The following is a 13,318-nucleotide window of genomic DNA, read 5'->3' on the forward strand; positions in this document are numbered from 1 at the left end:
AGTCGACACTTTGTCACGTCGACATCGCCGCCGGCACCGAGTCGAGGCCCGGCTCGGGAATCGGACCTGCGATGCACGCAAACGCGAGAGCCCGCTTGAGAATGTTTGCCGCGGCGAGGGCCGCGCTTGGAGTCTGCGCCTACTTGTGTCTATGTCCGGTCGGGACCTCTCATGTGCCCCTGAGGATGAACAGAACCATTCAGAACCTACTGCAGCTTTACGTGAGTACTGTACTGGTGCGGGCACACATTGGACTTGTTATATTCATCTCCTGGCATTTCCACCACGGACAACCTCATTTTATTGTGCGAGTGCGTTTGTGTTCATGTTCTGCGTGTGTGTGTGTGTGCAGAAAATCCCACCCAAAGAACGTTTTAACGGCCATCCCATCTTCTCCAGAGAACTCCTGAGCACCAAGATGGAGGTCAGAGCATGTCGCTAGCCTAGCCTAGCCTATCTTCGCTTAGCTTGTTGTTTTTCTTTAGCATTGTGGTGGCCCGGCGGGACAAACTCGCTTGTCACTCGAAGCGACGCAAGGTTGTCGCGGAACAACTCCGAAACGTCTTCGTTGTCATGTTTGCCTTTTGCCGCACGACGCCGCATCCGCGCAAAACGCCGCCGACTACTGATGTGACGTGGTTTTGCACGTTGTCCTTGCCAATGTCGATTTCAGTCCGAACTGCTTCAAACGTCTTCTGGTCCTTCTCTTTTTGTTTTGTGCGCTGTTGATGGGTTCAAAAGTCACCTGACCTGCCACGCCGCTGACTATTCTCGCCGCCTCTGTTCTGTCAAGGCGCCGTCGGCCCCGATGCCGATTTCAGATCGCTTGAACGACTCGAATTCAAGTCCGTACGAATTGACGGTTCGGTTGCCTCGATTCCAAAACATTCGTAAATCCAATATTGGTGACAATGCTACGGCTGGCGTCGTCGCTCGCGTTTGTTCCGAAACGCATCGAACAAAAAGATATCATGGCGATCAGAGAATGGAGGGAATCCGCGCCCCCCTCCCCCCTCCCCTAGCCGTGACCGTTGCGTGTTTTCAGGCCGAGGGCGTGCTGATGTCGGCGGTGCTGCAGACGTACGAGGAGCTGCTGGAGCGCATGCTGAAGCGGCCGCCCGGCCCCACGCCGCACGCGCCCGCCGCCGGCTCCGCGCCCGAAAGCGGCGGCGACGCCCGAGTCGGACTCGACTACCTGCTGAGGCGCGTGCGGGATCTGAGGAAGTACCGATATCAAGAGCAAGACAAACTTCTCGATGGCCTACACAAGCTCCGACACGTGCAGGTACAACGCCGCCCCTTCTTTGAAATATTTCCCTCTTCAAATTGGACACGCGTTGTGTACGCTTTTCTTCATGTCCTTACGATGACATGTGTCGAGAGACAACTATCGAGCATCCGCATTTCAACCAGTCTTTCTCCGGATGAACCGTCCCCTTGAGCCCAAAGACGTGACCTAACGTGACCTTTGGCCTTGTTCTCCTCCGCCGTCTGTCCCCAAAGATGGACGACCTGGTGGTCCAGAGCAAAGCATTGTGGGAGCTGCCCTGGCTGTACGAGGAGGCCAGCTCGTTGGCCGAGAGGCTCCGGGCGAGAACGTCGCGGCGCCGGCGCAGCGCGCGCGCAGCGCGCGGACCATGAGCTGAAGGGATTCGTTTTCATCCGCTCACATTTGACTTGTATTTATCACGACGCTCTCCACAAACACATTTAGGGCTCCCGGATATTTATGATGCTATTTAAGATTTATTTGTGATTATTTATGAGCTATTTATTGATTGGCATGGAATAAAGACGCTACGATTCGATTGCTGTCCCTCTGTTTTCATTGACGCCCCAACAAATAATAAAGAAAAGAAAACAAAAGAAGCGCCGTTGAGGGGAACTGAAGAGCACTGACAAAGCCTCTACGGGCTTGGAAGGAATCTTTTTGCGAGAGGAGAAGCCTCGCAGGAAGGGACACGGCAGCCGGTCCTCTCAGATCCAAAGAAAGAATTGGCCTCACAAATACAGTCCGAGAGAAAAAGTCATCAAATCGGCAGTGCGCGCGTGCGGCGGCTTGTGCGCGCGTCTGTCTGGCTGTGAGTTTCTGTGCGAGCTGCACGGCGGTGGGGGCGGCTGCGACCGCGAAAAAGAAACCCATGACAACTTTGAGAGAGAAACTGAGAGTTGATGTTCACCTTCCTCCACCTTTGTCTTTGCGCGCGTGTTTCGGTGTGAGTCAGCAGCGGGCGCAGGAAAAGGGAACAACTTCTTGCCTTTCTAAAAATGTGTCAGACATTGAGACCGGGGTGGAATATTTCTTTTAAGTGTGTTCATATTTGACAGCGAATGGAAACGTTCTCGCCCACTTTTTTTTTTTTTTTTTTTGGAGTGCCCTCTCAATCTAAAAAAAACAAAAAACAAACAAACAAAACAAGTCAGTGGCATTCACGGATGGAAATTGGAGCGTCACTGTTTCCGTGACAAGAAGACGGCCTTTGTGACCAGAAAATCAGCAAGACATCACCGTGCACATTCTTTTTTTTTTCTTCTTCCATTCTTCACTGAGTAAGATTCGGGTAAAAGGAAAAGAGTTCTGGCACGTCGGCAAGGGGGAACTCCACAAGCATGCCACAGGTGACAAACCAACACTGACAATATCATCATCGCCACTGAAGCACTTGTTCACTTTTACAAAACCATCACATTGACAATGGCATTTGGATTCGTGTGTTTGTGTGTGTGCCGTCTGCTGTGTTGTATTATGTCGTGTGTTTGTCTTGTGTGTTTTGTGTTGCAAATGTCGCAGGGCCGTGTGAATTGTGTTTTTTGTGTATTGTGCTGTGTCACACGGTGTTTGTGTGTTTGCAGCGCGCTTTGTGGGCTCAGCGTTCGTGTACGCGTGTGATGTTTGTATTTTGTGTTGCGTGTGTGCGCTATGTGTGTTTTTTGTCTCGCTCGTGCTGTTTTGATCGCGTAGCGCCTGTATTGGGCGAATACGAAGTCGGGTTGTGTGTTGGTGACATCTGGTGGACCCAATCGAGCCGCTTGTATTCGAGAGAGTTGCGGCGTGTACACTGAGCTACTTTTGTGAAATAATTTGCTCGTTCACTTGTATGCATTTGGCTTTTGGGTTTAATTTCGCACGTATTCATTTTTGGACTCGGTTTTACATTCCAGTGTAAATTATTTATAAGCTATTTGGCGCAATCGCGGATTTAGTTGTAAATCCGCGGGACTGCGGGGCACCCGCGTTCGAACGGTTACGGTTCGGCAACCGCGATTAAAACCACAGAAGAAGAAGGAGACCCGGAAGTGCCCGTCAATCAAACTCGGCGGCAAATTGGAAAGGAACCAAGGCGCCATCTTTAAACAGCTTCCCAACTCGTCCGTTTCAACTTCACACCGGCAAGTTGACCTCGTTCACTTTGTTGTGGAACAACAAACGTTCCAAAGCTCGACGAGTGGGCGAGTTTGAGGAGATAGCGCAACCAGTCGAGCTGCCATCCGACTTGAGAATTACAGACTGACTTGACTGTGTCCCGGGACTACTAGCGAGTAGGTTAACACCAGTAATCACCTCCTCATATCGCTTGTGTTCTTGACCAAATAACCATTGTGACGCTATATTGTGCTCAATACTGTAACTGCGTTTACAGGTCAAAAGTCAGATACTTTCTGGCGGCAGGGTGCTGCCGTGACAGACTTGGAAGCCAGTTGGCAGTCCATCATGAACTGCGCTTGCCTGCTCCTGTCAAATCCCATCGACAGGAACGTCACTTCCAGAGGCCCCACAAGCCCACCTCATCTTAATCGGTAAGTGCAAAGACTTTGAAATACTGTTCTTGACATCCGGTACAACACTTTAAGGGGCTAAATCAGTATTTATATCTTAGCATAATGCCGTGACTCCTGAAATAGTCTTAGTTGACCTTTACATCAGAGGTATTTGGCTCAAATGAAGAATGAGAATATAGCTTGCATGAAGGGCTGAGAAGACCATCATCATGTCAAACTTGGTGGGGGGGTATGATTGACTGAATAGAGACCATCTCATTGTTTTCTCGATGATGTTTGTTCACTGATGGTGCTTTGTGAAATGTCTTCCCATTTTAAATTGGAATCCCATTTAAAATGAAAATAACCTCTTTTGAATGACATTCATCAGCACAACCGTGTAATGTTCTCCCATGCATCAAATAAAAGCAGGCCTGCGTTTCAAAATAAGAGCGAGTCAATCCAAATGAAAAATTGTATGTGTCCAAAGAGTGCCTGAGAAAAATAAAGTGAGACCTTCTCTCCTGAAATGTTGTTTTAATCAACTTTTTACTTCAGATCAACAGTTTGATTGTCGCCTCCCCGAAATGAGGTCGACACATAGACAAAAAAACGGAACCAAACACTGAATATATTGATTATAAAAATATTTTATCGACTGTTGCTGTGTGTAAATGTGGTATTGAATGACAAGAAGTATTTAAAATTTTCTCACAAATCTGACACCGCGTATACACACGCGCACGCGCTTGTGCACTGCGACTAAATCAGAGACCCTCACAGGCAGGCATAAAGTCAGTTTGAGAGCTGACACGTGTGTCCAAAGCACTTATGAGTGCAGACAGAAAAGTGTGCAATTGTATTTTTGTTCTGTTATTGGTTGTTTATCGTGTCAATAAAACACATTAGTGTATTATTTGATTTGTTAGTCACCATGGAAACGCAAACAAAATAGCCACTGCGGCTCTCTGATCTTTCTGCTATTCATAATTTAAAATAATATATAATCACATTTGAATGATTTAAACATGGACTCAAATATGTAAAACATCTATTATCTTTGTTGTCTGCGAGCTTAGTTTAATTCCATAATTAATAAGGCTCATTTAAAATTGTGTACGTAATTAACTTAACTTAATGTAATGAAATGAATGAACCAACTATTTTATAAAATCAAAATGTATTTTTTATTTAGAATTTTTCAAAATAAGAAAAAAGACATCTTTATTCCATGTAAAATATGTGCACTGCTAGAGTAATTCTATTTTAAATTACATTTTAATTAATAAACCAATAATCCAAAGTACTTGGTTTATTTGGCCTTTTTTTTTTTTTTTTTTTTTACAATAACCCCGTTCAAAGAAATGAATAATGATAAACTCTTTTGACCGAACTGATTAATAATGCAACAAATGACAGGTCTATTAGCTGTTACCTTGACAACAGACACTGCTTTCCTGCCCGGCAACACAGCCGTCATTGGCTGCGAGTCGTCGTCAATGCTACAATTGGCTCCTAAAACCCAACAAAGTAACCCGTTTGTTTCCATTCATTGCACACGTGATCCAATGTGGTCAATAAGACTTTTATTCATATTCGTATTCCACCACAATAAAAAGTAACAAAGGCTCACTAGAAAAGGTGCGTGTGTGTGTGTGTATAGTGTCGTGTACAGTGGATACAGTACGTTGTAAAAGTGAGGGCAGAATTCATTAATCATAAACAATATCATACATACATGTCAAAAACCCATAAACGTCACAAAAATACAGAACAGCTAACAGTAGCAGAGTCCGTCTAGACATCTGTCCGAAACAAGCTAGCCTCATCAGTGAGCAGATTGGCTGCAGCTTTCACAAAACTCCACTTGCGTTTGCCCTTGTCTACTTGTTCTGTCGTCTGTCTGAGCAACTTGTTCGCCGCTAGCCTGCCTCGAGCCGCGGAATGCACTTCGGTAGAATCAACCAAATGCCCTAGGTGTTTGTCACGTTGTCGTCATCATAGCTGAGCTTAGTCTGAGGTACCGAAAACAATAAGACTAATGCCCACAGCTAGATCCGGTGATTGTGCTACGAGCACTTTCTAGGCAGTGGTTCGTGAGGAGAAAACAAACGTCAGTGGCAGTGCAGGGCCGAGCCTTTGCATGCTAGCGGGCGATTGGCTCGTGTCGGCTGATCCCCCCCCCCCCCAAAAGAAAACCCGCTAGTTTAAGCACTGACCAAAACTACTTACTCACGCTGTTAGCAGTAGTTCTTACATCACTGTTACAAAAACAAGCATCATTGCAGCAAAATCGGCTAGCATTCAGATGCTAGCGGTGGATTGGCTAGTGTTAGCTTAACCCTGCCGTCGTTGGCGACGTGTGATATCATCTGGCCGATGGCGTGTCTCCGCCAAGACCCGCAACTTCCCGTTCTAAAAGGTTCCAACAGTAATTGAACGCTTTCTGGCTTGATGTCGATCTTTGAAGGCACAAAAGTTTAGTCGTCTTGCTCAGTGGAACAAAAGAAAAAAAAAATCAATCACAAAGCAGATAGTGTGTTCTTGTCGGCTCGCCTGTATGCTACGTCGCTGAGATCATCATCATTGTAGTATCACTGCCACTTGCGTTTTGGTTTTCAAACAAACAGGCACACGCACACGTTCAAGTATTTGCTGCACATCCTGGTTAGAACAAAAATGTTGATAATAAATATTCATAAATAACATCCCGCCTGCACGTCTTCGTGAGGCGTTCACTTGCTGTGCGATTTATCATGTGAACGCGTGCGCGAACACACACACGCCCCGAGGATAGAAAATGGCTTTAAATGGCTGACGCCCTCACAGTGTAGCATGTTGTGTTGACACGGACCCTTCATTATCATCATCTTTTTAGGAGCGGTGGGAGGGCGGTTGGGGACTGTAAACAGCTGGCGTCAGTTGGCAGTATTCGAAAAATGAAGCCATTGTACACTTTGGATGTGTGTAGCATCTGTCCTGAATTAGCCTCTGACAGGAGTTAGCATGGTGGCGTCTCATGATGCTAATCGCACAGAAACAAGAAGCCTCTCTTCTGAGCGTCATGCTAACAGAGGTGCTAACTGAAAACAAAGCACGCATTGAGTTATTGAATGCGATGTAAGACTTCTCTGCTAGATTAGTCTGCCGAGAGCTTGATGTGGCTAAGAGTTCCCAACGCCGATTAATGTGCCAGTAGCTCCATCGGCGGCGCGCACGGCTAGTTTTGTGAGCGTCATCCTCCAGATAAAAACGTTTTTGGGGTGCCTAATTGTTGTTGATGGAATAACGTGCTAAAAGATGAAAACAGCCTTGTTCCCTCCATCTGCGCCGTTTGTGTTGATTGTCTGCGTCACTCGACCGGAGGAGCCTGAAGGCACCACCGGGGACGGTGTGTTTTCCTCCCATCTGCACCGAACGCACCCCAGGCAGCCTCAAGTCGATCGACTGTGCTGTCGGTGACGTGGCATCCGCGAGCTCGTGAGCGCTTCCTCGTTGGGCCGGGGGTGCGCTCGCTTTCAGCTCACCAGTTTGGGCAGGACTGTCCGCTGTTGGATGTTCCCGTTGGCGTCGGTGATGGGTGCCAGGTTAGTCCTGGCTTTGGCTGAGGTGGCCGAGAGCTTGGAGATGGAGGTGACGGCGCCGTCGGCGGGGGTGGCGCGTCTGGAGGAGGCCGTCTTGTCCGCGGCGATGCCGGCGGGCGGTTTGGGGAGTCTCCTCCTCAGCCAGGGGTGGCGCAGCGCCTGGCTGGGCGTCATCCTGATGGCGGGGTCCCACTCCAGACACTGTTTGAGGAAGTCCGAGAAGAGCGCATCGTCACAGCCCTTCAACGCCGCGCTCCAGTCCTTGCTGCACGGCGGACCCCGCAGCTTCCCGCGCCGCGAGCGCCCGCCGCTGAGCGCCGCCGTGCCGTCGGGCAGGGTGCTGACGGTGCAGTAGCGTGGGTACCCTTTGGACGACACAAAATTCTTGGCTCGCTTGGAGTTGTCCAGGAGCTTCTGGCTCGGCATGCCCAGAAGCTCCACGATGCAGGCCAGCTGGTCGCCTTCGTCCTCGCCCGGAAGCAGGGGACAACCCGTCAGGAGCTCGGCCAGGATGCAGCCCAGGGACCACATGTCGATGGGCATCCCGTACCTGGAACCTGGAAAGGCCGCAGCGCAGCGTGTCGGCCACGTATCTTTTGGGCTCGTCGGGCCGCAATTGTGACGTCTTACCGAGGATGACTTCCGGGGCCCGATAGAACCTGGACTGGATGTACGTGTAAACTCTCTGATGTTCGTAGCAGCTGGAGCCAAAATCGATCACCTGGAAAACACAAAAGCGCTTGTTCTGAGCGCCCTCTGGTGGAGGGCTGATGACAAACGTAACCTCGTTCGGCGAAGCGGCCAAAAGGCCGACTGCGCCCGTAGAAGAGCGAATGCCTGTTGGCCTAAGGCTAAGCTCGAATGCGAAAAACACCATGGACCGGCTAGGGTAGTTTAGCATCAACGCTATGATTCCTCGTAAGCCTTCAAAGACCCGCCTCTTGAACTCGCACCAAGCAACCACAGATAGCAACAGAGCTATCCCAAAATACTCGCAGGCGACGTGCGAGCGCCAACAACTGTAGCCGGAGCTTCCAAAGTAGAAAGTAACTCATGGAAGCCGCTCACCTTGATTCCGCTACGTCCCTGCTGCTTGAGCAGGATGTTCTCGGGCTTGAGGTCGCAGTGGATGATGCGGTTCTTGTGCAGCGAGTCGAGACACTGCAGGATGGAGTGCGCAAACTTGCGCACAAGGGGCAGACTGAAGCCCTGGAACTTGTTCTTCTTGATCAGCTCATACAGGTTCATGCTGAGCAGCTCAAAGGTCATGCAGATGTGGTTGCGGAAGGTGAAGTTCTCCAGCATGTGGATGACGTTCATGCTGGAGTCCTTGTCCTGCTTCCTCAGGTGCTCCAGGATGCGGATCTCCTCGGCCGCCTGCCGGTGGAAACGCTTCTCGTTGCGCACCATCTTCAGCGCCACGTGGGTCTGCGTTTTGTGGTCGAACGCCTTCACCACCTGCGCGCCGAGTCGTGCGTAGAGAGGCGTCGGGCCATACGGTGTGAAGTCAGAGCGTGCTGTCGCAGCGTGGCGCCGGAGCATTTTTGCAGCCGCGCGCCGCTTCGTTCGTACCTGTCCAAAGCTGCCCTTGCCGATCACCTTCAGGACTTCGTACCGATAGGCGATTTGGTCGTGCGGCACTTGGATGTAGGAACCCTGCTCGTCATCGTAGCCGCAGTTGTTGGCGCCCCCCACGACGCCCGCCCTCTTCTTAGCGTTGGGACCGACAAAATAGACTAGGCAGAAAAGACGGCGAGCTTGAGAGATGGCCGCCGGCGGATGTCGCGCGGCGGCGGCAGCGAGCGCTCACCCTCGGGGTAGCTGAAGACCTCGTGGTGTTCGAAGGACGACATCTTGGACATGAACTGCTTCATGGCCTGCTCGGGCGTGGAGGCGACCGGCTTGGCTTTGCCCTCGGGCGCCTTGTGCGAGGTAGCGCCGGGGCGCCCGTGGTGGGCCGGATCCGGGTCGGCGGCGGAGGGGCGCTCCGGCCGGGAGGGGGCGAGCGACGCCAGACCGCCGTTGAGCTGCGGGCCGCTCGGATGAGCTCGTTTCACCCCGCTGTCGTCAAACAGCTGCGTGATGTGCACGCTCTCCGACATGGCCGCTTTAGCGCCACCCTGAGCGGAAACACTTTGAGTGGGACGGCACCGACTTTGCGGTTCCTTGAAATGGATTCCAATCGCATTCATTTGTTCCAGCCCTCCCAAAAAACACCCGATTTATTGTCACGTATTTTAAGAAGAGAGAAAAGTGCTGGCATGTGTGAAAAAACAGTGCAACAAATTTGCTTCATAACCTAACTGAGCGAATGCTGAAGGCTTTCACATGTGAGCATTTCCTGAGGACCAGTTAAGTTGAAGCTACTGCTAATGCTAATGAAACCACCGTCATATGATCCAGGAGTTAGATATCTATATATAGATACATACATAGTCAGCTGTTGTGAAAGAGCTGTCGAGAAATGAAGATGCGTGACATTGCACTTATATTCTTGATGGTCAGTGAAGAAGGACAAATGAAATGAGCCAGAGAAGCCGACGCAAAACGGCCGTTTGCTTGATGCAATGGAACAAAAATGGCTTCCTTCTTTTTATTTCCCTTGAAATTTGGATGTTATTCTGACAGTTTTCCTCATTACGGTTCTTGTTTTTGGGAGGACGCCTGGAATGGATGAATGGAAATGAAACGCAAGCGTTTTGCGTGACAATGTCGTGCCCTTCATTTGGACACGTGTGGGTGAGGAAAGCCGCCTGCCTCACGTGTACACAAACGCACCGCCGCCTTGTTCATCTCCTCGTCACCATGGTGACCGCACACCTGGCTGCTCTTCGATAACAGCGTGCACTTCAGACACCTCTGTGCGCTTGCGTGCGGCGAAAGCTCACGGGTGCTTCTCTCAGATTAAGACGTTAACCGGAGCTTGTTTGCGAACGTACTGTCAGTGGGTTGAGGTTGTTGTTGTTGTTGTGCAGAGGCGGCAGCGTGACGGGCGATGTCGTCAGGGCGCCGCCGGGACCGGGAGGGAAGACCGGCTCGCCCGCTTTGCCTGCCAGGAAAAAAATATCATCATTTAAAAAAAAAAAACACCCAAAAGTGTCAATGTCCGGCCAGCGAGAGTTGACAGAAGGGGTGTGCGAAATTTTGCGGTCGCGGGGCCGCAGTCGAAAACCTTAGTTACAATGTCAACTCTGTCAAATTCTTCAGGATTTCCCAACATTGATAAATGCATTTTTGTCAACATTTCACAGGTCACCACCAAGCAGAAAGGTCCTAAGAAGTCGACGGATTGACACATATGCAGATTTGAGGAGGTAAGCCACCCCTCTTTCTTTGCAAAACCCCCCACTGATTTGCAGCACGCCCCCCGCCCCTTCTCTCCGGTCACCCGGCTATTTGCCTTCATCTTTGACCTGATTCCACCCAATTACAGTATTTGCGATTTGGAAACCTATCCCGTCCGTCCCTGCGCCGCTCGATCAGGTTTTGGCTTGCATTTGCACAGCCTCGGTTTGTGCGGCCTCATGCTCGCCGCTGTCAAACGGTGGGGCGGCCTCCTTTGCAAGTCTTGAAAATGTTGACGTAAGCGTCGTCGTTGACGTAATAGAATGCCGGCACCAGGACGGCACTGCGTTTGTGCGAAACTGTTCGCCTGGGCCACAACGCGCGCGTGCGGGAGACTTTGAGGGCGACAGATGGCGCGTGTCGTTTTTTAATCGGAAGGCTCCGTGTAATTCCGCTAATGAGGCCAAGGAGCGCTTTTTAAGTCCCGCCACTCACGAACTCCCATCGCTCATAATCGAGTGTGTGCGCCTTCCGCCGGCAAAACATTCGGCGTGTTTTTTGGGAACCGGCTGCAGCCTGTTAGCAGCCACGCGGCGCAGTACATGAGGGCTGCGACGGAACAGTCTCAAAGAATCCATGAAGGCATTGATACCTTTTTCCATGAATTGGCTCAATCATTGGAATTGTCTTCCCCTGATTTGAAATAAAACTATTTCAAATTGACTAAAATCCTTTTAGGATTTAGTTGCCGGCTCGGTCCCTGTTTGAGAAATAGGCGAAAAAAAGGAAAAGCAGATGTTTGCTCACATCTTATGTTGAGGAAAGCACAATCGTTCTGCTTTCATGGAGGATGAAAGCAGAACGATGCAAGTAAATATTCACTGTTGAGAGGCTGAAATTGAAGTTGTTGCTCAAAACAGTTGTCGACTAAATGTTGCACCTATCAGTGAGGACGCGCTCTAAACGACGTAAGCCGCCCCCCCCCCCCCAAAAAAAAACGAGGGTCAATCAAATGGATCCGTCCGACGGCGCGACGCGCAAAAGCAAGCGCGCCGCACTGGCGAACCCCACACCATTGCGCTGGCGAGCACCACCGGCATGCTGCCGGACGGGACGAGTGGGAAAATCAAGGCGTGCGTGCGTGCATGCATGGTGCGCCGCTGACTATTGCCTGTTACACAGTAACTACACGACAGCCGAAAAGCATGAGCAAGCAGCTAGCAGGAGTCAAGTACCTCCGGCTTTATTTCCTCTGCACAACTCAACTCAAGTCACACTGAATCAACCGCCACTGCTCACTCGCTCTCTTTTGACCGCCTCGCCTGCTTACTGGGCTCTTCGCACCGTGAGCCGCCGCGGTGGCTTCTTCTCGTCGTTCGACATTTACACAAGCCGACGGTTGCCATGACTCGCGCAGTAGTGATGACACAAGTCGGTACATGTCAGCGGACAGACGACAAGTCTCAACCGCTGCTGCGCTCCGCATCGCGAGCTCGCGATGTCACGCAAGAGTCGCGTTTGTGTCGAGCGGCGCGTCAAAGAGCTAATCGATTGCATTCCATCGACTGTCAGTGCTCCAAAAGCGACTGTTTGGATCGCCGCTGGGGGCTAACGTTAGCGGCTCAGGCTAGCAGCCCGCTTCTGGGGCGCAAGAGACTATTTTTAGCACTTAGCATGCTAAGCCAGCTCCCATCTCACAGGCGCTCTTTTTTTTCCTTGAAACAAACACACGTCTATCTATAGATTTCTCTCGATATATATATATCACATGTATATGTGCATGTATATGTGCACCGGAGGGAAGCGCCCCCCCCCCCCCCCCCATCCCCATCCCGGGCCGACCGCATCGGCCACGCTCGGATGCGCTCCTCTCGGCTACAGTAGGCTGTGCTCACCCGTCGGGAGGACCGAGGCTCCGGGCTTCTTGGTTAACATGGCGGCCGCTGCTCCCCTCTGGTCGCGCACGCGCGCATACACACTCGGGACATCGCCGCCTCCCCCTCCTCCTGCTCCGGCGCTAATTTCAAGAAAGTCCTTGTCGTCCTACAGTGGAGTCAATCAACTTGTCCTCTTTCAACGCACGCGCACACGCATTGTGAAGGGGTGACGAGGAAGCGTCACGATGATCGCATCAGTCAGTCACTGAAAGAACAAAAAGCAATCCCTCGACGAGAAGTGTGTGTGTGTGTGCGCGCGCGCGCGCGCGCGAGCGATCGTGTGTGTGTGTGTGTGTGTGTGTGTGAGAGAGAGAGAGAGAGAGAGAGAGAAAACGCACAAGTGAGTCAAGTTAAATTGGAAGGGGTGAGGGGGCGCTTGTGTGCATAATCCAAAATGCCTCTTCGCTGATGCGCATTGCTAACACAAAAAAAAGTATCTTTCTAAAAAGCAATACATATTTCAGAGGGGTAAAAACTGAAGTCCAGTCTTGTCCTTGTAGGTGTCCTGAAGTCATTCGGAAGTCCGGTGACGCGACGCGACGCAACGCGACGCTGCCATCTGGCGGCCGCGAGCAGTGATGCAGCACTCTGGCGTTTTCGAACAATGGCGCCGGTGGTGTCTTGACGAGCCGTCCATGGCAGAAGGTGTCCGCGAGCTTGGCGGACAGCGTGCTGCGAGAGACGGTTGCCCCCAGGCCGGATCCGGGCCCCCGGGGGTTCCCCGAATCAGCCTGGCTCATGTCACGCTGCAGC

General features: G+C 51.0%; 2 protein-coding genes across 2 annotated transcripts; one reads left to right on the plus strand and one right to left on the minus strand.

Annotated features, from left to right (window-relative positions):
- Positions 1 to 86: 86 nt before the first annotated feature.
- ifng1 (interferon gamma 1) lies at positions 87 to 1,808 on the plus strand. The gene is made up of 4 exons (XM_086103294.1): positions 87 to 221; positions 353 to 424; positions 1,046 to 1,285; positions 1,504 to 1,808. The coding sequence occupies exons 1-4, from the start codon at positions 102 to 104 to the stop codon at positions 1,639 to 1,641; spliced, it is 570 nt and encodes a 189-aa protein (XP_085959420.1). The 5' UTR covers positions 87 to 101; the 3' UTR covers positions 1,642 to 1,808.
- A 3,520-nt stretch (positions 1,809 to 5,328) lies between these two features.
- dyrk2 (dual-specificity tyrosine-(Y)-phosphorylation regulated kinase 2) lies at positions 5,329 to 13,070 on the minus strand. The gene is made up of 7 exons (XM_086103293.1): positions 12,524 to 13,070; positions 10,283 to 10,392; positions 9,154 to 9,463; positions 8,916 to 9,079; positions 8,412 to 8,801; positions 7,974 to 8,064; positions 5,329 to 7,900 (listed from the first exon to the last, which is right to left on the minus strand). Exons 1-7 carry the CDS (start codon positions 12,561 to 12,563, stop codon positions 7,278 to 7,280), a joined length of 1,728 nt encoding a protein of 575 aa, XP_085959419.1. The 5' UTR covers positions 12,564 to 13,070; the 3' UTR covers positions 5,329 to 7,277.
- Between the last annotated feature and the right edge of the window lie 248 nt (positions 13,071 to 13,318).

This window comes from Hippocampus guttulatus, chromosome 22, assembly GCF_054856545.1.
Source record: "Hippocampus guttulatus isolate MCC_2025c chromosome 22, RoL_Hgut_1.0, whole genome shotgun sequence".
NCBI classification, from domain to species: Eukaryota; Metazoa; Chordata; class Actinopteri; order Syngnathiformes; family Syngnathidae; genus Hippocampus; species Hippocampus guttulatus.